Genomic DNA, 22,662 nt, shown 5'->3' with positions numbered 1-22,662 from the left:
ATGAGGAAAGGTAGACCTACTGCATCTGGAAATGATCTGAAATGAGACAAGCAGACACAGGAAGATTATGATTCTTGTGTGAGATGCTCAGCTGAGCCCCTGGTGCCCATCTCTGGGAATATACCGAAGTTCCCGACTGCCCACCTGACCCCCAAATCAGAGAAGTTTCAGTAAGACTCTCCTTGTTGTCTCCTCAGAAGTCCTATACAAATGTTACCAGTGTGTAAAGCAGGTAACATTTCCAGGAGTCTGGAGATCTTCTCCCAGAAGGGCAAGCTCCATTCTGATCCTGTAGGATGCCTCCTTTTTCTAATTCCAGGATCTCAGATTACCAGGTTCCCAGATGGGGTTTACTAATCCCCAGAAGCCTTTCTGAAGCCCAGACTGGGGGCCTCCTCTGGGTTCCCACAGCTCCTGGAACTCTTTCAGTACCACCCTGAAATTGGTGGCCCCAACCCGCTCCAGCTTGGAAGTTCTAGGTCAAAGGCAGAAGCTGAGGATCCGGTGTTTAACTAAAGACCTCAACAACGAATGGATGAGTCAAAGCTAACCTGCTCTCCATAAGCCAAAGGTACTTTGGTATTTAAATGCTGGTTTGCCAGAGATGCATGGTGGGAAAAATATTTGCTTTGGAGATAGGCTCACTCATGGGTCATGGATATGTCATATAGTAGTTATGAGACTTTGGGCAAATGATTTAACTGCTCTAAGCCTCAGTTTATCAATGTATGAAACAGGTACGGTATGATCCACCTCATAGGGTGGTTTTGGAGTTCATTCATTCATGTAACACTTACTGTCTGTGCCCTGTGTCGGATCCCATGAAGATGGACCTGTCAGGGTCTAGAGAGGGAGACTTCTGTACAAATAACCACAATAATGTGATAACTGCTCTGCTAGGGGCAAAGAAAGGGACTAGAAGAGGCCTTTGACTTGTCCTGGGGGTTCAGGAGCCTTCCTGGAGAAATAGCGAAGTTTAGTACCAGCCTGAACTCTGGAGCCAAATTGCCTGTGCTTGAACCCTGGCTCTTTGGTTTACTAGCTTTGTGAATGTGGGCAAATTACCACTTGTGCCTCATTTTGCTCACAAATAAGGTGAGGATAATAGCTCCTTCTTTATAAGGTTGTTGTGAGGAGTGAATGAGTTAATACAAATAAATCTCATAGTGACTGGCATACAATAAACATGATATAAATGATATAAGTATTCACTATATTATCAATAGGTACTTATCAAGCACCTACGCAGGGTCAGACCTGTGATGAGGATAAGACAAGTCAGACTGACCCTACTCTCACGGAGTTTAGATCTTACGCAAAATCGGAGCTGAGTCTCAAAGTACAAATTGCCTCTTATCTAAGGAGAGTTTGAGAGAAGAGCAGCGAACTGAGGAAGGAACTCAGGGGCTGCTGACGTTTAATAGGCAGGCAGAAAACCCTACAAAAGATACAGAGAAGGATCTTTCAGGGAGGTGAGAAGAAAGTGAGGGCAGTGCAGTATCCTAGAAAGCAAGGGGGGTGGGAGTGTGTGAGGATTTTTATTATACTCTACTCTCTCTGTGTTAGAAGTTCTACCACTGAAGCATCTCAGGAATGGGGACCTCATCAATGAGGGAAAAATGCAAGCATGAGCTTTGGGCATAGATCCAGAGTAGAAGCCCAACTCCTCTCCCTACTACCTGTGTCTCTGAGACAAGTGACCCTACTACCTGTGTCTCTGAGACAAGTGACCCAATCTCTCTGAATGTTTTCTTAGCTGTAAAGTAAGGATAATAGTAGTATCAACCTTACAGAATAATTCTGAGGATGGCATGGGAGGACAGAGTATATTAAGACCCTAGCATTGTGTTGGGCTCACCTAGGTACTCAAAACCAATTCCTTTACTCTTTTTCTTTCCTTAGCAGCTCCAGTTGGTTTTGCTTCAGTTCCAATTAATGGCTTCAGTAACCAATGGGTGTGTGACTGTTATGTGCCAGACCCTGGGCTGACTCTGGAAATAAACAGATGACTAAGATCTGGTCTCTGCCCTCTCAATATTCCCACATGAGTTGGATACTAGAGATGGAAGTGGCCATCTAATTAGTACATGGATGCCATTATTTATAAATTCAGTTAATAAATCCAAATGTACTGTGTGCTTTTTATGTACTAGCCATTTTACTAGGCTTCAAGAATATGAAGTGACTCAGGCCCTTTGTGGGAGTCCCAGTCTGGGGGTTAGGGGAGAAAGAGTATCTAAGCTGAGAATTACAGTTCAGTGTGATCCAGTACTACGAAAAGGGCAGCAACAAGTCTGAAGACTCACAGCACTCCTGTGTCTGACCCGAGGAGTGTGAGGAGGGTGTGGCAATGGTCAAGAAACCATCTTGAAGGACGTGATGTATAAACTGAAGGTGAAGGATGGATGGATGGTAGGAATCTATTAGGGCAGAGAACACAGTGTGCAAGGCCAGAGATGACAGAGAACTGGCACTTTCAGGAAACTGCAGGTAGCTCAGGATGTGTGTTGAGGGCATGGCTGGAGATACAGATGGGGAGGGAGGTAGGGGCCAGATGATAGAGTTTTAAATCCAAGCCAAGAGTTTGGATTTTAATTGGAGGGCAACAGCAAGCCTTTGAGAGGATCAAAGCAGGGTGTGACACCGTGAAGCAGGTGTTTTAGAAAGCTATTTTTGGCAGTTGTGTGGTAACTGGTCTGTAAGAGAAGGGACTGGCGAAAGGGAGATCAATCACGGTGTAGTTTTTTGTTTTTTGAGATGAAGTTTCACTCTTGTTGCCCAGGCTGGAGTGTGATGGCATGATCTCGGCTCATAGCAACCTCTGCCTCCCAGGTTCAAGTGATTCTTCTGTCTCAGCCTCCAGAGTAGCTGGGATTTCAGGCATGCGCCACCACGCCTGGCTAATTTTGTATTTTTAGTAGAGACGGGGTTTCTCCATGTTGGCCAGGCTGGTCTTGAACTCCTGACCTCAGATGATCTGCCTGCCTTGGTCTCCCAAAGTGCTGGGATTACGGGTGTGAGCCACCACGCCCGGCCTAGGGTGTACTTTTATAACCCAAGTGACAGACAATAAAGGTCTGAAGGGAAGAAAAGGCAGTGGGATGAAGGATGAAGGAGCAGAGAATGGATTTTGAAGATGTCAAATAAGTAGAATATATAGGATCCTTCTTAAATCACTGCATGCACTTATAAGGTGTGCTTAAATACTGACTCCTGACACAACATTTCTATATAATAGTAGCACTAAGAACCGTTTGAAGAATGAGTATTTTGGAGAGCTGAGTTTACTATAAAAATATGACTTTACCCCTCTTAGCATCCACCAGTACTTTAAAAATGTTATTATTATTGCCATTATTAATTGCAACGCCTTAGGCTGGGTATGGAGGCTCACTCCTGTAATCCCAACACTTTGGTAGGCTGAGGCGGGAGGACTGCTTGAGCCAAGAAGTTCAAGACCAGCCTGGGCAACACAGCAAGACCTTGTCTCTACAGAAAGAAAAAAAAAAATGCCTTGGTCATATACGATACTTTCCTTGAAGACACTGCATTGTCATAAACACAGCAGGGGTTTTCGAGTCAAAGGTCTTGGTCCAAAACTCTGCTCTGTTTTTCACTAGCTGTTGAACTCAGGCAAATCATTTCACCTCTTTGAGCTTGTTCCCTCTTCAAAATAGGGTCAAGACCACCATCTCACAGTTATTGTGAGGTTACATGAGGAAAGAGGTCTGTAATGCTCCAAGCACAGTACTGGGCACATCATAGTGCTCAGCAAGTCAGTTCTCCTCCTCCTCCTCTCTTTATCATATCATGTCTAGGCTTATCCTTAGACACCCGTAACACAGTGACATTGTGCAGGGCTCTCTGACCCTTCTATGATGGGTCCTAGAGCAGTGCTCCTGGACCTCCTGTGTCTACTTTTCACATTTTCTGTGTCCTCGCCCATAAACAGACACTTCTCACTGCTGCCATCACCCACCCTCCTTTCCTATCATAATCCCATGAGTTTACAGAACAGATAATAGCTTCCTAACTGCTCCACATTAATTCACTGACTCTTCATAAAACCTCATCAACCAGGTACTGTTATTTTCATTTTATAGTTAAAAAGCTGAGGCACAGGAATGTGAATGTGAAGTGACTTCTTAAGGACACGTTGTTAGTAAGTGGAGGAGTGGCTCAGACTCAGGCAATAAGGTTCCAGAGGCTATGTTCTTAACCACACATCATACCACCTCTGAGAGCCAAGAACCACAACTAATAGACAGTGTACAAAGAGTTTATAGACTGAAGACTGGAGATCATGTCTCTTTTATTAATATTTTCTTTCAGACCAACTTTCAAAATGCAGCAGTGAGGAGCTGTATGGCCAGTCGGGGTTAAGTGTCACCTTCCAAAGCAGATTATTTGAGACAATGACAAAATACTAAATGCAGAGATATTCAAGGCAAGAAAGTCTAGTGATTGTATTTCATCCTCTGGAGGTTTCTTTTAGATAAAAATATGGCTTGATAAAAAGAATGGATAGATTCTTCTTCCCAAATAGAATGATGTAAATGGTGATTCTTAAAATTTTTTGATTAATAGGTCCCACTGAGAATCTGATGAATACAGATTCCCTTTCCAGGAAAATGCATGTTTGACTTTTTTTTAAAGAGATGAGGTCTTACTCTGATGCCTAGGCCAGAGTAGCAGTCGCACTATCATGGCTCACTGCAGCCTTGAACTCCTGGGCCCAAGCGATCACTCTGTCTCAGTCTCAACAGTAGCTGGGACTACAGGCAAGTACATGCCTGGCGAATTAAATTTTTTTTTTTTTTTTTGTTTTAGAGACAGGTCTTGGTATATGGTAAGTGCTGGTCTTGAATTCCTGGCCTCAAGCAATCCTCCTACCTTTGCCTCCCACAGTGACGTTTACACTTTTTAAGTACAACTGTAAAAGATTCCAAGATCCATTCTTGAATATAAAATTTAGAGATTCTTGGACGGGCACGGTGGCTCACGCCTGTAATCCCAGCACTTTGGGAGGCTGAGGTGGGCGGATTACCTGAGGTCAGGAGTTTTAGACCAGCCTGGCCAACATGGTGAAACCTCGTCTCTACCAAAAATACAAAAATTATCTGGGCATGGTGGCACATGCCTGTAATCCCAGCTACTTGAGAAGCTGAGGCAAGAGAAATGCTTGAGCCTGGGAGATTGAGGTTGCAGTGAGCTGAGATCATGCCACTGCACTCTAGCCTGGCCGACAGAGTGAGTCTCTGTCTCAAAAAAAAAAAAAAAAAAAAAAAAAAAAAAAAATTACAGATTATTTATAGACAAGCAGTGGAAAATTAGAGGCAGTACTTTAAATCCTGATTCTTCTACTGACATGCTGTGTGATTTTAGGCAAGCCACTATCCTCTAAGCCCCTTGTGCAAAAATGGAATCAACATCTTTGCCCTGCTTGTGTCATAGCAGTAGACTATTATGAGTGTGAAAGGTGCGGATAATTGCAAAGTGCTGTCAGAATGTTGTAAGGATGCTGAGGTTCAGAGGTTACTTACCTTAAGGTCACACAGCTACTAAGTGGCAGAAGAGAGGTTCAACTTGGAAGACACTGAAGTCTCTGGAATGTGTGTGTATGTGGTTGTGATTATATGTATGTGAAGATCTCTCTTCCTCTAAGAATTTTAAAAAGGATCAAGAGAGAAAATACAGGTGAAAGGGTTACACAGACTATAATGTGCAATGCCTATACGAGTTACTCCTGGACTGAACTAAAGACTCCAAGTCTCATCCACTTGTGGGGACGCAGGACTGGGTGGCTAAGGGATTGAGAAGGATGGGTAGAAATATGTCAATCAGTGATGCTGTTGTGGAGAGAATTAAGACCCTCTCCCACATCCAAATGAAAAAGTCTGTATTTTGGGGGAAATTTGCCAGAGCTCTCCAACCTCTTAAAAACCTATTCCATTGACCAGCACACTTAGATGTTGGTATGTGATTAATATGTTACTAATGTCAGCAACAAGTAAAATCTATAAAAGCCTAACTCTTATTCTCTTATGTTAAAAAGACAGATTCCATAAAAGATGCTCTCATTCAACTTTGATTCTGGATGCTTACAATCCAGAGACGAACATCTTTGTGTGCTATAAAACTAGTAGTGCCAGAGAATGGCAACATCCCAAACCGGAAACCTCCAAAAAAACCCCTGCACCTTCTTAAAGGCAATGAGAAATCGGCAACACTTCCTTTAACTTTCAAACTAATGCTGCAACTGCACATTCAGCAGTCCAAGAACACAAGGGAGTAAACTGGAATAGGGGATGACAAAGAGTCCTGGAGCTTCACTGTCAACAGCTGGGCATAAGAAAGCCGAGCAAATATTCAGATTGACTCTGGGCCTGGAGGCTGGGATGTAAAGTCCAAGGAAGCCTAATGGTAGGAGGAAGAACTGCAGAGGACACTGTGATAGGAAGTCATTTTAATGCTGTGCTTGTATGAAAAAGTATACAATTGCTTTGGCCTTTTGTCTGAAGCTTAGTAGACCATCATGTCTTTTTTTTTTTTTTGAGACAGAGTCTCGCTCTGTTGCCCAGGCTGGAGGGCAGTGGTGTGATCTCAGCTCACTGCAAGCTCCGCCTCCCGGGTTCACACCATTCTCCTGCCTCAGCCTCCTGAATAGTTGGGATGACAGGCGCCCGCCACCACGCCCGGCTAATTTTTTGTATTTTTAGTAGAGACAGGGTTTCATCGTGTTAGCCAGGATGGTCTCGATCTCCTGACCTCGTGATCCACCCGCCTCAGCCTCCCAAACTGCTGGGATTAGAGGCGTGAGCCACTGCGCCGGGCTCATCATGTCTTGAGTGAACAGTGACAATTAGCTGAGGCCTTTCCCAGTTATGAGGCCTAGAGTATAGGAAATCATGGGGCTGAGTAGGCCAGACTGAGAAGAACTTTCCAAGGCAGGTTGAAAAAGATTGTGTCAACTTCACACACATTCAAGTAGCATTTAATAACTTTTATGAAATTGGCTTTAGAGTAAAGTCTATATTGTTGTAATACAGAAGTGAAGGTGAATGAGAGGGAGCAATATAATGAAGAAACCCAAGTCAGATGGAACAGGTTAAATATGAAGGTAAATTCAGAGTACCTTCCCTCAAACCCCAACCACACCTCTGCTGCTGTTCCTGAGTATGACCTGAGTTCAGGGCTGCAGTTTCTTCACAGCAGCTACAGAACAAGGTCTACCTAGAAAAAAAAGAGGTGGTGCCCTGGTGCATCTGCAGCACTGGAAATGACTATCTTGTAGAGCCATTAGATTAGGAAGACAGGAATAGAGCTGGAGAGAAGTGTTCTGTTTGAACTCCCCTGAACGAATCTCCCTTCCTTTCAGCCTCCCTAGAGAGAGCCCTGGTGCCAGAGAAAGGCCACACCTAGGCAGATGTAGCACTAGTCTGTGCTAGATAGTAATCTGGAGAGGTCTCTGGTTAGAGCATCAGAGAAGACACAAGGTGTAATTTTCCTGGCTAACATTCACTTCTGGGCAGAAGGAGAATGAGCAGGCATATCTCCAGCTTTGGTTAGAGTCTTCTGAGAACCCTTTGGCTGAGACTGGGGGAAGAAACCCAGCACTTGAACTCTTTTTTGGACAAGTACAAAATGTCAAAATCAGGATCCCAACCCCTAGGATAAAAACCACAGGTGACACAAAAACAGATATGGAGAAATATTTCAAGACTAAAAATAAATCATTGGCTGTGAAGGTATAAACGGTGTTCCCATGATCTAAACCCCAAACCCCAAATCTGTAGATTAAGAAAAATCCACACTTACTAAATCAAATAAAAAATTATTATATGCAGGTTTCAGGCAACACATGTCTTCTGAGTTGAGCCCCCAAGTTGGCTCTCTTCAACATATGAAGTCTGATTTTTCAGCCACAGAATGAGATCCCTTTCATTTGAGTCCAATATCAAATACCAAAACATTAAAATAAAACAGTAGAACAAGTTCCTTATTACAGGAGAGTCCATGGGGCTGCTGATCAGATTTTGTTGATAGACAAGGTGCGTAAACACCAAGTGACAAGGTCCAAATGTGTGAGGGAGTAGAGAGAGAAAGCAAGAGAGCATTCTGTTCAGTTTACACTGATGGACTAGCAACTTGGGAGCTGGTATCTGTGAGGTTCTAATTGCCCAAATGCAAACCTAACAGTAGCCTCTTGCCACTGGGCCAGATACTGAAGTTTTGGTACTGGCCTCTCTGCACATGATCTCAGCATTCACACTGTATGCTTGAACAGTTTCCCTGTGCTGCAGTGGAACAGCAAATACCTCCTAGGTAGAACCTGGAGACCCAAGGCAGCAGCAGTAAATAAGTATCTTGCATATATGTCAAATTCAGTCCTCAAACAAAACCTTACATCTTAGTAAAGCCTTCAGAAAGTACTAACAAAAATGGTATACCTTTTTTCCTACAACGTTTAATCTCCATGCCGACAATGTCTCAGTTGACTTTTTTCCCTCTGCCCCTTAAAATTAGGTGACGAAGTAGAAATTCAGTCATGAAAATAAAAAGACATATATCAAATATACAGCATCCTGGTGTCACAGAACAGACAGAACTGTCCTAGACACTGGGGAAAAGATGGGCACTGGAGAGGTAAAAATGCTATTTAGTGACCACTCCCACTTGCACAATGCATTCATCACTGAAGGAGGGTGAAGTGCAGGGGTAGGGGAGGGTGGCAGAGTTGTAATTCTCTGTAATGAGGGTTGGGAATATATACTCATGGATGGGAAATCTTAAGTAGCTATATTTATTATTACTTTTTCCAGCAATTTTGCAAGAGGCAGAAGTGTGACATTGAATTGAGTGAGACGAGCGTGTGGGTGGGTTGGCGAGAAGCCCTTCTCCTGACGCAGGCTGCTGGCTTGTCAAGGAATGGCTGGTTCCACCGCTGGGCCGTGTTTACTCTTTTGCTTCAAGGAAAAGGGTTTCTTGAGGGAACAACTTTACCTCCAATAATGACTTATTTGGGTCCAGCTGAGTTACCTAAAAAGACAAAGAACACATATTCAAGAGACTGAAACAAGCACTATATCCTCTACACGGCATTCATTTTATCTATGCACACTGATTCTGAAACTATGCACTGGCATGAAGAGTCTCGCAGTATCTTAGTTGATCTTCAAAATAACCTGGAAGGCAGGTGTTGTTATTCTCATCTTATAAGTGAGGAAACCAGGGCTCAGGAAAATCAAATCTCGTAGTTGAGTTTGGTGGAGGTACCCTGCCTCCTGCACAGCTCAGCCTGGCTGGCAGAACAGGGGCCCTTTGGAAAGGTGCTGGTTAACAACTGACTGGCATTCCTAGAGACCTCTGCTTGGTTAACCCCTAATAGAGGGGAGGGATTTTTCTGCTTGGTGGGACTGCAGCTAAGCCTTTGGGGCTGATCTTCCTATTAGAACTACGTTATAAAGTGTAGAATGGCCATTCCACCATGCCCACTGATGACTGTCTCCCCTGGTGAGGGGAGGCATATCATATCCTTGTTGACGGTTTATTTAGTTTGGAAAAAAGTCAATATCATAATACAACTTTACGTTTTCAAAATTAAAAAAATCATAATTTTGTAATATGAACTATTGAAAGTCAAGCTAGACAAAATCTTGGCTCAGTGGGATACGTTAATCATACAGGGATCCTAAATTAGGTTTATGCCTTCCTAGGCAAGGGGCAGGGATGGGACATGAAGGTTTTCTGAATCTGCGAGTGAGAGAAGAAACAAAACTTTCCTGTTTATCAAAAGAGGTCAGGAATGTTTAAAAGTTGAGTAATACTGGTTTAGTGGAAAGGACACAGGTTTTGGAATTAGAAAGACTCTAAATTACAGCTGTGTTGGCTATCAGCTTTGTGGCTTTGAAGTTAGTATCAACCTTGCAGGACTGACTGTGAGAATTAAATGAGAAAAAATATATAATTAGCAAAGTGTCTTGCCCAGAACAAGTGTTCCATAATGATTGTGTGTGTGAGAGAAACTGTAAAGATGGCAGACACACAGATAAATGGGCAACTCCAAGTGTGTGATGGGAGGGCAAGCAATCTCTAGTCAGGCCTGAGGCTGCTGCTCTGGGCCTGACTGCAGCACCTGAGGCAGTCAATCTTATCTTCTGCTTAACTCAACCTGCTCCTGATAAGATGGTTTTGGTGTCTTCTTCCATGGTGGGGTGCGGGATATGGGGAAGGGGAAGCCCTGCGGGCCAATGCCAAGTATCAAAGGCATGCTGGCAAGGGGAAGGGGAAACTATCTTCAGCTGTATCTAGATGGAAACCTGGTGTGCTCAGGAGCGTCATTAAAAAGACACATCCACCCCTGGAATCCTCTCTGCTTGTAAGGAACTCAGAGCAAAGCACACTGTATTTGTATCTCTTGGGTTGTGGGCAGATGGACAGGCAAGGAGTGGGAAGGGCCTAGCCTGCTGTCTATCTTCCAATGCACTGAGGGGCAAGCTGCTGGCAAATGTTTACCCACTTCCCCAATTAACGTACAATACTGCATTGGCTTCTGTCAACAAACAGAGCTACACTGCCTCTGCTTCTCACTCGTTGGCATTTTCTGTCCAGCTGCTTCTGATATTGTTCTTAATTAACATGCCAGAGCTCTTCCAGCATCTTCTACTTTGTTATTTATGGCTTGTAAATATGATGTTTGCTGGGAGAAACGATCACTGTAATAGTGTGCTAGGAAGCAAAAGAGGGTGGAAGGCTGAAGTATCAGGCCTGAGTTGCACCATGCTGGGGTTGTCATATGCAAGATTAGAGATTCATAAACCACACCCAGTTTTCATATGAGAAAGTTGTGTCCAAGAAAAGTTAAATGGCTTTCTTTGGTCACTGAGTGGGAGAGCTGGAATTTCAGAAGGAGGCAACTAAAATTTCTTGAATGCCTACTATATGCCAGACAACGTATCTATACAACAACCATGAAAGAAGTGGAGATGATTACACTGAAGCTCAAAGTGGTTACCACTTGTTTACAGCCATATGGTTAATAAGTGTTTATACAGCACAATGGTTAAAAAGAGTGAAGCAAACCTAGAGTCAAATCCTAGCTCTGTCACTTCTTACCAATATGACCTTGAATAAATTATATAACCTGAGAGCCAGTTTTCTCACCTGCAAAATGGGAATCATAGTTTCTTCTTCCTAGGTTGTTGTGATGATAGTTAAATGGAATAATGTTGGTGCAGCCTCTGGTACAGTGTCTGAGCCAGTGAGTACTCAGTAGGTTGCAGCCATTACTGACTGGGTAGGGGCCCTGATCTTTCTAACTTCAAAGCTGCAGCTTTTTCACCAAAACCTCCTGGAACCCTGATCTACACCAGGCTATCTTTCTTGTTTCTTTCCCACTTCCCAGCAAGAGTGCCCCCCTTTTCCTGATCAGGTAATGCCTCCATCTCTGGAGATGGTTCGGTGAGGCTATGTCACCACTGGACTGCTCGAAGCAAATACGGCTGTGCTGACTGCTCCCTCTGGTGCCCTAAAAATAACATCTAGCAATGTTTTTTCTTTGAAGGCCATTTTACGTAAGAATTTCAAAGTGAGCAAGACAATCTCTATTTCCATTCTCATTTGCCTGGCTGGACAAACTGATTGAGGGAAACCTAGGGGAATGTAGGACATCATGTTTCTCCCCAGCAAGATGGTGGCCACACTGTGAAACTGTCCTGCAGCGCTCTGGGCCCCGTTCAAAAAGGACATGGAGCATGCCAGGAGGGACCTCCTGCTTAGGGAAGAGCCTAAAAACTATGTTCTCTGAGAGACAGCTAAAGAATGGGAGATATCTCCCTGGAGAGGGGGCACTGAGAAGTGGAGGTGGTGATGTCGCTATACAGGTAGGGAAGGGGCTGTGCTAGCCCTCTTTGAATATCTGAAGGGCTGATAAGTAAAAGATAGAGCAGATGTGTTCTGTGCAGCTCTGGTGGATAGACCTAGGGCTGGTGAAATAAAATCACAGGGAAGCAGAACCCAGCTAGTCAGAAACAACTTTTTACAGACAGATAGCAGCTGCTGGTGTGGCTACTACTGCTTCTCTTATCTTTCTCTCTCCTCTCTCTATTCTTTATTTTCTTGTTCTTCAGTCATCATCACAGCAGCAACTATCATTTACTGAGTGCCTAGTATGTAGCTGGGAACCATGCTAAGTACTTTATGTACTTTTTATATAGTATCTTAACTAGTCCTCACAACAGTTCGGTGAAACAGGTATGATTCCTTCCATTCTACGGATGAAGATACCATAGGTTATCTTGCCCAAGGCTGCAGACAGAATAAGGTTTCACACTCAGGTCTGACTCTAAAGCTGATGATATGAATGATTCTGACTAACATGTCAACAGGCTGCCCTGGGGAAACGGAGGGTAGGGAGGGTGGGCTGGATGGGTGAATTCTCTGCTGTTCCCAGAAGCACTCAAATAGGGGCTTACTTGCAGATGATAATAGCTATTGTTTATTGAGCATTTACTTTGTGCCAGGTATATTACAAGCACTTTAATATAAAAGGTAGGTTATCTGAGTTAGGGACAATTATTTTAATTGTATTTCAGTAGTTTTTGGGAAACAGGTGGTTCTTGGTTACATGGGTAGGTTCTTTAGTGGTTATTTCTAACACTTTGGTGCACCCATCACCCAGGCACTGTACATTGTACCCAATGTGTAGTGTTTTATCCCTCATCCCTTGCAACCTTCCCTCTGAGTCCCCAAAGTCCATTATATCACTTTTATGCCTTTGCATTGAGGTAAGGACAATTATTATCCCCATTAAGCCAAAAGCCAATGGAGAAACTAAGCCCTGGAAAGATTAAGTAACTTGCCCAAGGTCTCAGAGCTATTAAGGGCAGAGCCAGGCTGTGAATCAAGGCAGTCTAGATTTGGAACCCACTACATTATATTGTCAGAGGTATTGCTGAGAGTAGGATTCACATAGAGAAAGAAGTTGGATGAGATGATCCTGAAGTTGTTTCTAACCAAGCTTCCGGGATATAAGATCTTCACTTTAAGAACGGCAACAGGTCAAGGTTCAGGAAAAAAAGTCCTGAAATATTTATAAAATATGAATACAAAAACCCAATCTGAGCTTGTGTTGTGCCATTTACTTGGGACTTTACTGAATTATTGATTCTCTGAATCAACAAAGCCCACCTTTTGGGACTCCTTGGGGGAGAAGGGTCATTCTCAGATAAGAGGTATGGTTTTTGACTTTGTCTATAGTTAGAAAAGAAAAGTCAGTTATCTTGACATTTTCTTCACTGTACCTGGAAAACCTGAATGGATATATTTTCTCATTAGTTTAATAATTTAGCAAATTGGCTTTGTGAAACACGTTTATGTAACAACAATGAGACAGGTGTTCTTTGCCAAACAGAGCTATTCCTTTCTAGATCAATTTTGTTAGTAGACTGAAATTTCATATACTGTTTCTATTACTTCCCTGGGCTTCGGTTCCTTTTCTAAAAAGCCTATCAGCTGTAAGAAAAATGTGAATCCGTGTGACAGATTCTCATCCTAGGCCACACTGCGAATCCTGGAATGTTTGGGGGCAGAGGGAAGCTCCTTAAATGCCAAATTATCTAACCCCTTCATTTCATAGAAGGGCAATCTGAGGCTTAGAGAGGTCAAGTGACTTAGCCGAGGTCACACGGCTGAATAGGAGCAGATGCACGCTCTGCCCACAGAGTTTCTGACTTCTGTTTTGGGGTTCTTTCTAGTCACATCATTCTGCCTCTCACTTTTTAGTACCTGAGCATAAATATAATACTACAGGATGAGTATCACTAATGAAAAAATTCAAAATATTTCAAAATCCAAAAGTTTTTGAGTGCTGACATGATGCTCAAAACAAACGCTCCTTGGAGCATTTCAGATTTTGGATGTTCTGATTTGGGATGCTCAACCAGTAGGTAAATGTTACAAACTCTGAAAAAATCCAAAATCCAAAACATTTCTGGTCTCATGTACTTCAGATAAGGGATACTTAGCTTGTACTATTAGGTTGGGAGCTACCTGAGGGCAAGAGCTGAGTAATACGAAAAAGAATAGCAGCAGCAATACTTGCATGGCCCTTCAGAGTTTGTAACGAATTTACACAAACATTAACTCACAATCATGTGAGGAAGCTAGATCTTTTACATTTAATTTTGCTGAGGTAATGCTTTTATTTTGAAATTGAATAGAAGAAAGTCTGGATCTAGTATTTTACTTTTAGAAAAAAATGCTAGATTGGACTTTTTTCTTCTTTTTCTTTTTAATGTTCCTAATGAATTTAACAGTTTATGGGGGAAATGCATTGCAGTAGTTCTTGGAAATCAGCCCCAGTCTGTAGGTTAGGAAACAAGACCCAGAGACTGGATTTGTCTATTATCACATAGGAAGTGGTAGAGGTAGAACCAGAACCCAGGCCTTCCGCTGGTTCCCTAATAATTTTCATAGTAACTCCCCACCTTTTACTTTGCCTAAAAGGGTTCTCTCTCATTCCATGAGTTACAGGCTTCACGTTCAATATGTGGAACTGGAAAACAATAAACCAACAGAGGCTTCTCAAAATGTATTCCTGCTTTTAAAGTAAAATTTGCACTTGAGAAAGTTCCAGCATCTAAAAGGCAGAAGAGCTTTCGTTACCAAATTTTGTCTAGTATTTGTTTGCTTGCCTCTGGTGACCAAGAACCTTCATTCTCTAGACTGTGCTGGCAGCACTGTGAGCTGAGGGGACCCTGCATAGCCGGACTCCCAGGAGCAACCCTTTGCCACACTGGCAGAAAATCTGTAAGTCTCTTTGAGTCCATACAGAGATCAAACTCTGGAACCTCATCCATTCTCGTCTTACCTCTTATGCCAATGTCAAGGACAAGCAGGTCCCATCCTCTACATTAGATACAGAGCAAAATCAGTTTCTCCAAGCTTAAGGAAATCCATCTCTTCGGTTATGGACTATGTACTTCAGAAAACCCTCCCCTCTCTGAATTCCTCTGTGCTGACTGCCAAGGCTGTACATTATCTAATATTATCAGGATATAAAGGACCAGACTATATGGATTCCAGTCCTGACTCTAGCAGTATGACTTTGGATGAGTCACTTTTCTTGTCTAGGCTTTAATTTTTGCATTTTTAGAAGTGTGAGGGTGAGTCAGTGGAGTAAATTGGATTGCAGTTGAGCTTTGGAAATAAAATACAAACACTTAAATTCAAATCTCTTAGCCAAGTCAGTAAGATGCTTGTTTGTGCTCCAGTTTCCTTCTCCACTGGGTGAAAGGTTATTATAGGGATTGAAATAGCCATCAAGGGCCTGACACATGGAAGCTATTATGATTCAGTGCCTTCTTTATGTGTAAGTAGATGCCATCTATGTGGTTTGAGTTCCCTAGTTGAAGTGGAACTGTTGAAGTGTGATCCCAGGGAGGGATGCTTGGGTTGGATTCCCATTGCTATAACATCCTAGCTGTCTGATGACCTGGGCAAATTCAATGTTTATTTATAAAATTGAGACCTTTTTTGCCTCCCAGAGTTGTTGTGAGGAGTCAATAATATAAAACTTATAACTCTTGTTGGGGGAAGTATTTATTTCACATTTATGTATCCATATGGAATGACTTCTGGATGTGTTCCCTATCTCCCATACAGGGGTGAGAACAAACTTATTTGCCTGGTGAATTTGGGAGAAGGATCTGAGTTCAGCCCCATCCTTTCCCTTTTCTGGAACCAATCTGCTCTCATGTTACAAGGTACGAGGGCCTGCAGTGTCCAGCTATACCATGGACTGGGTGGACAAGTCTGTTTAATTTACAGGCAAAGAATACATCAGCTAGCCCCTTGGCTGCTTAATCTCAAACCACAATCTCCGATCAACTTTTTTGGTAACAAAGGTGATATTTTTATCCCCACCTGAGTCCTATGTCTATCTTTCAATTGGTCTTATGTCTTTTAATTAGTCTTGAACTAGTTAAGTGAAAGGGTATTATTTAATGGCCCTTAAAATCCCAAATACCTCAGAGCACTAAGCAAGTACTTAACAATTAGGTTTTGATGTAACATGATACAAGGGTCACAGCCATTTCTTTTTTCTTTTTTTTCAAGTTCTGTTTGGTCTTGATTAAAAGATGGGAAAATCAACTAGTCATGGCATAAATAAATTTTAAAATACGTTTCCCATCTGTAACATAAAGCCACAACAAAGATTATTCTTAAAGAGATGCTTCTTTAAAGCCAAGTTATTTGAACACAAAAAGAATGTGCTACTAAACTTCCTTCTGAAGAATGCATACATAATAATATTATTTTACAGTTCTCAGAACACTTTCACATATATTATCTACACCTTAAAGCTATCCTAAGATTGGATTCATTTATCCTGAATTTTTACAGATGAGAACACCAAAGCTCAAATAGGGACATTTCTTATGTACAGTCGTACAACTAGAAATTGTCAGGGCTCAAATTTGAACACAGGTCCTTTCCTTTCGAATACTAAGCTCTCTGTACTCTGAGGCATATTTATGGGCTGCGTATGTAAGTTCCCAGATATAGTGAAACTGACTATATTTGCTTTTGATTTTGTTCAAAATTAGCATTTACTTTGAACTTGGGAGAACAACTTTTTCTTTTTTTTTTTTTTGAGACAGAGTCTCACTCTGTTTTCAGGCTGGAGTGCAGTAGCGTGATCTTGGCTCACTGCAACCTCTGCCTCCTGGGTTCAAGTGATTCTCCTACCTCAGCCTCCCAAGTAGTTGGGACTACAGGCATGTGCCACCACGCCCAGCTAATTTTTCTATTTTTGGTAGAGACAGGGTTTCACCATGTTGGCCAGGATGGTCTTGATCTCTTGACCTCGTGATCCACCTGTCTCGGCCTCCCAAAGTGCTGGGATTACAGGCATGAGCAACGGCGCCCAGCCTAACTAATCTTTTTGGTATTCTATGAGTAACCTATTATATTAGTTACTCTATTAGGAAAACATGCTATTAAATATCAGAAACTTAATAAGTAATTATTAACATCATCACTATAAAAAGTTATCATGGCTGGGTGTGGTGGCTCATGTCTGTAATCCCAGCACTTTGGGAGGCTGAGGCAGGCAGATCACTTGAGGTCAGGAGTTCGAGACCAGCCTGGCCACCACAGTGAAACACCATCTCTACTAAAAATACAAAAATTAGTTGGGCGTGGTGGTACACACTGTAATCCCAGCTACTCGGGAGGCTGAGGCAAGAGAATTGCTTAAACCTGGGAGGCAGAGATTGCAGTGAACCACGATAGTGCTACTGCATTCCAGCCTGGGTGACAGAGCAAGACTCTGTCTAAAAAAAAAAAAAAAAAAAAAAAAAAAAAAAAGATACCATTCATTTGGTGTTAGGTGCTAGGCACTATGCTAGTTGTTCTATATGTTATCTAATTAAATGGTCACAACAATTCTATGAGATAAGTACTCCTATTATTTCCATTTTACAAATGAATTCTCTGAGGTCAAAAATGGTTCAGAGACTTGCTCAAGATTACACAGCTAGGAAAGAGAAGGCCAGAATTGTACCCTGGTTTGTGAGCTTCCAGCCTATACCCAATCATTACCCTTCACTGCCTCTCAACTTCTGACCTACTTCTAAACGGGGGACAGTTAACATGACTAACTGGCTTTCTGTTGGGCATAAAAAATGCCGCACTCTGCTGCTATGTCACGGCTCATGTCCCTAATGGGCTTTGCTGTTCCACACAGGAACTCAAGCTGTCTTTTGTTACTGTCAACTTAGTCCTAACAGCTAATCATCTATTTTCTTTAAACACCTTTTGATGAGCTAGGAATCCCTAAAGAAAGCAGTTATACCCACAAAGTATCCGAAGGGGAACTTAGGGGAATTGCTGGGCATATGCTGAGTCGGGGAATAATAAAAGCTTTGGTAACGATAAAGTCCTTTGCAACATAAGGGATTACGATTATTATTATTAATAATAATTATTATAAACAACCATGACAACAATGCCAGTTGTAGCTCTTAGCAATTTCTTCTCTACCTTTGCTGCAGGTGGTAACACACCCCAAAATGAAATTTCCAATCTGGAAGGGTCCCACTGTGAGACTACTCTATGGTTTATCTCAGCTTCCTATGCAGTTGCTAGGCCAGTCTGTCTCACAGGACCACAGGAAAGAAGTGGCACTGGGGTGAAGGCTTCCAGGAAACAGTGACAGATGCGCCTCTTTTCATTATTGAACTGTGACAGAACAATTGGGGTGCTAGAGAGTGAGGCTGGGTGGGCTTCTGTGGCTGCAAAGCATAGGTGTCGAGGGCATTTTCTTTCTTTGATGACTTTTTTAAGGTGGGAAAGACAGAATGAAAAAAAAATTAAAGCAAGAACAAAGGGAGAAAAGATTAAAACAAGAGAGGAATAGAAATTCTGTCTTGTAGGCTGCCCTGTTTGTTCTTTGTTTTATTAAATTATAATAAAGGTAAAAAGAGCTAACATTTATTGGGCGCTTACTAGGTGCTAACTGTGCTACGTGCTGTATAAGCACCACTGCAGCTCTATGGGGGAGGTATATTACCTCCACTTTAAAAATGAGGACAAGAGGCTCAGAGAGATTATATAATCTGCGTAAGAATGCACAGGCAGGAAGTGGCAGAGCAAGGATTTAAAACTAGGTCTGACTTCAAACTCTTGTGTTTTTAACCACTGCACTAGATTATTTTAGTACTGTAGTCATGTACTAGACTATTTATTCTAAGTCCCTTGCTCGGGAGGACTGTACCCTTCGTGTAACTGAAATGCGTATTTCCCCCACAACAGAGTGTATTATTACCTTAGGCATTCTGGCAAAATTTAGTCATTCAGTTATGACAGAGCTAGTAATTGTTAGATCTGGATGGGTCTTTAGAGGTCATCTCTGTAGCATATGGGGACAGAAAAGCCCAGTGAGTGGAAAGACCTTACCCAAGTTTATTCAGCATTCATGGCAAATCTGGATTCTTCATTCCTAGCCTGTGCCTTTAGATGGACTGTATAGTGAAGACACCAACTCTAAGGTATTATAATGTTAAAATGGTCTCAAACTTGGCACACTGTCAGGGACACCAAACAAGAGCTGTAACCTTCTCCTTGCAGTGGTATCCCTGATGGTGGCTTTGGTCACTGTACTATTAAATGACAATATAAATGGGGAAGGCCCAGAGGGGATTCTATTAAGAATGGAATGGGAAGGAAAAAACCTTCTTAGTCTAAAAACAGGAGATGATCCAAGTCTTCAGAATGAGAATAAAGAACATAAAATGAATAAAAAAAGAATGAGAACAGGCATGTTTCCCCATCCTGGAAAGTCCTGGAATCTGGAAGACATAATTTCAAGTACATAAAAGGAAGTCCTGCTTTACAGAACAATTTGCAAGTTCATTGTCCCTGAAAGCACAAACTGGATACAGACAAATTCATGAGTGAAGATTCTGTAGTGTGGCAAGACAAACCTAATGCAGATGAGCCCCAGCAGTGTGCCCAGCTTACAGGTATGCTAAGATACTGATTCTTCTCAACGCTTGGGGCAACCAGGATCCTTAGAGCTGAGTTGCTTTTGACTCTGAGCAGCCTAGTATGGTTGGTTCTCCAGTAAGACACACAAACACTATTTTCAATGTGTGCAGTGACTTGAAAAAGACCGGGAATCACTGGTTAGCGGACATGCCTCGCTTTCTGAGGCCAATACCATGGAAGCAGCCAGGTCCTTGTATAAAAGGTTGGTCCATAATGCTAACCACTGTGTTTGGAACAAGACATTAAGAGACAAATGAAAGAGGAGACACCTGTTTTCTGGTTAGGTTTAGAACTGTTAACTCAGTTTAAAAGCCTTCTGAGAGATCCTGATTATTGTTAGTCTCAGAGTTTCACTACTAGGCATGGATTAAGTGCTAATTAGGGAGGCAGTAAAAAAAAAAAAAACAAAACACTGGTGGCTTTTAAATCTTAGCACTGCATGTGCTCTTGAGTAAGTCATTTAACCTCTTACCATGAGATAAGATCCAAATTTCTCATCTGTAAGTTGGTGACAACATCACCCAACACCACATGGTCTCTTAATAGACCGTGTCCCTCTGGGTCTACCTCCTTCACATTTCCACTTGTGAGAGAGTTGGACAAAATGTCTGATCCTGCCCTTCTCCTTCTCAACATTCTTAAATGACTCCTTGCCAAAAGAGGATAGTCCCCTTTTGCTTTGGCCTCACTTTCCCAGTTTGTACATGGTAGTGTTTCTGAGAAGGCTCCCAGCAGGCCTTCAATAAAAGACATGGCTGGAAAGACAGTTTGGACATAGATCATTAAGAGCTCAAATACCTTATTAGGTGTCATTTAAACTTCTAAAAAAATATTTTCTCCTTGGCTTCAGAAAGATCTGGAGTGGTGGGCTAGATGTACTCCTCAGGCTGAGTGGGCTAGGGAGAAAGTGGCCATTTTGAATGAATTTTAATATCCAAGCAGGGCCATGCGAGCTGGTGCGTGCATTACTCTGCACGCAAACACCACTCAAGAGCTGGGGCTTTGAACAGGAGTTAAAAGAGTTTAGTCCCTAACGACATACAAAAGACTTGCCGGTGTGATTTATTCTGATGTATTTACTTATCCAATTACCAAAACAGCAGGAGATCATTAAATTTTCTAGTTACCAGATGCAGCACGTTCAATATCTTAAATGTTACCAAGGCTCTCTCTGAGCTATTTTGATAGCACATTTCATCTGCCCAAAAGCTTATAAAACTGGAAGGCAAGAATCATGAACAGAGCAGGTGTTTTCTTTGAAGGCTGGTCCAGCAGTGGCCTGTACAATATCAAACCTATACCCAAATTCCCAAACTCCCGGGCTTAAGCAAAAGTACCATGATGAGAAAGAAAAGCATTTAGGAAGAGAGGATGCTAGGAAAGTGGTACTTGAAGGTGGCTAGAGATATGCATTTTACCTGGCCAGCCTTTTCTTCATGCTTATTCCCTATCAGTTTAGTTGCCATATCCACAAAGGGTCAGGGCTCAGAGCTGGGGAGGACAGTCAGGGAACAAGCATCCTTTGGGGAACGGCAAACCTGCCTCCTGACCCTAGCATACTGCTCTGATTACCTGTGTGGTCTAGGACAAGTCACTTTTTGTCCTCTGAGTTTCCTTGTCTGTTAAACAAGGATGTTGATATCTGTCTGGTGTACCACCTTATGGACCTGCTATGAGCATTATCACAGCTTGTCACAGTAACAACATTTTAGAAGTGGCAAAATATTTTCTCTCAAAAAATACATCAAATAAGTGAAATCTGGGTCTAAATTTTCGAACGGGTGGTAGTGGCTTGGCCCCAACATTGCTTACTATGCTGATCTCTAAATATTATCCTCTCATAGACCCTATGTGCCAGACAATTAGAGCAGTTTGCTATTCCTCAAATATGTCTTGTGCTTTTCCTCCCTGAACCTTTGCTATGTCGTTTCCTCCACCTAGACTGTCCTTTCTCTCCAGTTCTACCTGTCCTAACCTATATATCCTTCAAGGCTCAGCTCAGATGCTACTTTCTCCATAAAATCAGGCCTGAGTGACAGAGCCTAAATTAATCTTTCTCCTATTCCTGTAAGAGAGCTAATCATAGCTGGCATCATTCACTAGGACACAGGCTCATGGAACACAGTGACCATATATGTTCATTGTGGTCTCTCTCTCACATGCCTATCCCATTATCCTGCATGTGGTCAATCCATGTTAACCAAACTAATACCTTAATTTCACCTTAGGATCCTCAGACAAGGAAGTTGCCAAGGTCTGCTGGCTGACTCAAGGTCAGTGTTTAAAGTGGAATGCAGGTACTGGCAATGCCAACCCTGTCTTTTGCTAAAACAGCATTCTTATGCTTTGACCAGGCAAGAGATCCTACAGGATCTAGCTCAAGGGATCAGCTACGGTCTCACACTGAGTTATCTGTTGTGTCTTTTGATTATTTGTTTATGAGTCTGTCTCTCCAGTCAGGTTGAATTTTGAGGGCACATAAGAGATTTTACTGGCCAACTATCCCCAGCTCCTAGCATACTGCTGGGAACAGTGTAAATTCACTACATGTTTGCTGAAAGACTGACCTACTGAATGACTGAATGGAAACTCCCCACTCCTCCCTAGAGCCTCCATGAATCCAAAGAAATGGAGTCTAGAGGAGCTGCATCCTCAGACCTCTTCCCCTAGCCTCATTCCTACAGCAGGCAGACTCCGTTGGTGATACCATCAGCAGGTCATCCCAGCAGCTCCCTTGGCTCTGGAAGCTCTCTAGCTCTAGCTTCTGTCAGTTCTGCTGCACAGACACAGGGGCTGACAATAAGTCTGCATCAGTTGCCTTTTCAGAGGGGACAGAATTTTCCCTATTTAAACTGCTGTTGGAATTGGCTAATTAGAAGGATTTAAAAAATCTTAATACTCTAAACAGAGAAAACTGGTTCTGAATTATTAAGCAACATTTTCAATGCATTTGAATAACCTTAAAAGACTTAGCTGCCACCTGATCCTAAGCTCTAGTTCAGATAAATAAATGTGAAATATTGTCAAAGCCTTGGCTTATAGGAGCCTCCAGCTACAGTAAATAAAAGCTTAAGTCCTCACAAACTGCCTGGGACAGAGACACCGTCATAT

At 42.4% G+C, this 22,662-nt stretch overlaps 1 protein-coding gene across 4 annotated transcripts in view; it reads right to left on the bottom strand.

Moving 5' to 3' along the window:
- Positions 1-8,789: 8,789 nt before the first annotated feature.
- Positions 8,790-22,662, bottom strand: part of FAF1 (Fas associated factor 1) — a 506,656-nt gene continuing 492,783 nt past the window's right edge. For all 4 annotated transcript variants that reach the window (XM_073007304.1, XM_037999795.2, XM_037999798.2 and 1 more), the window contains one exon: positions 8,790-9,039. In XM_073007304.1, coding sequence (XP_072863405.1) covers positions 8,956-9,039 — 84 coding nt within the window. In that variant the 3' untranslated portion in view covers positions 8,790-8,955. The remainder of the gene's footprint in view (positions 9,040-22,662) is intronic.

This window comes from Chlorocebus sabaeus, chromosome 20 (genome assembly GCF_047675955.1).
Source record: "Chlorocebus sabaeus isolate Y175 chromosome 20, mChlSab1.0.hap1, whole genome shotgun sequence".
In the NCBI taxonomy this organism is placed as follows: Eukaryota; Metazoa; Chordata; class Mammalia; order Primates; family Cercopithecidae; genus Chlorocebus; species Chlorocebus sabaeus.
The sequence above is the reverse complement of the archived record's forward strand: the minus strand, read 5'-3'. Positions and strand labels throughout refer to the sequence as shown.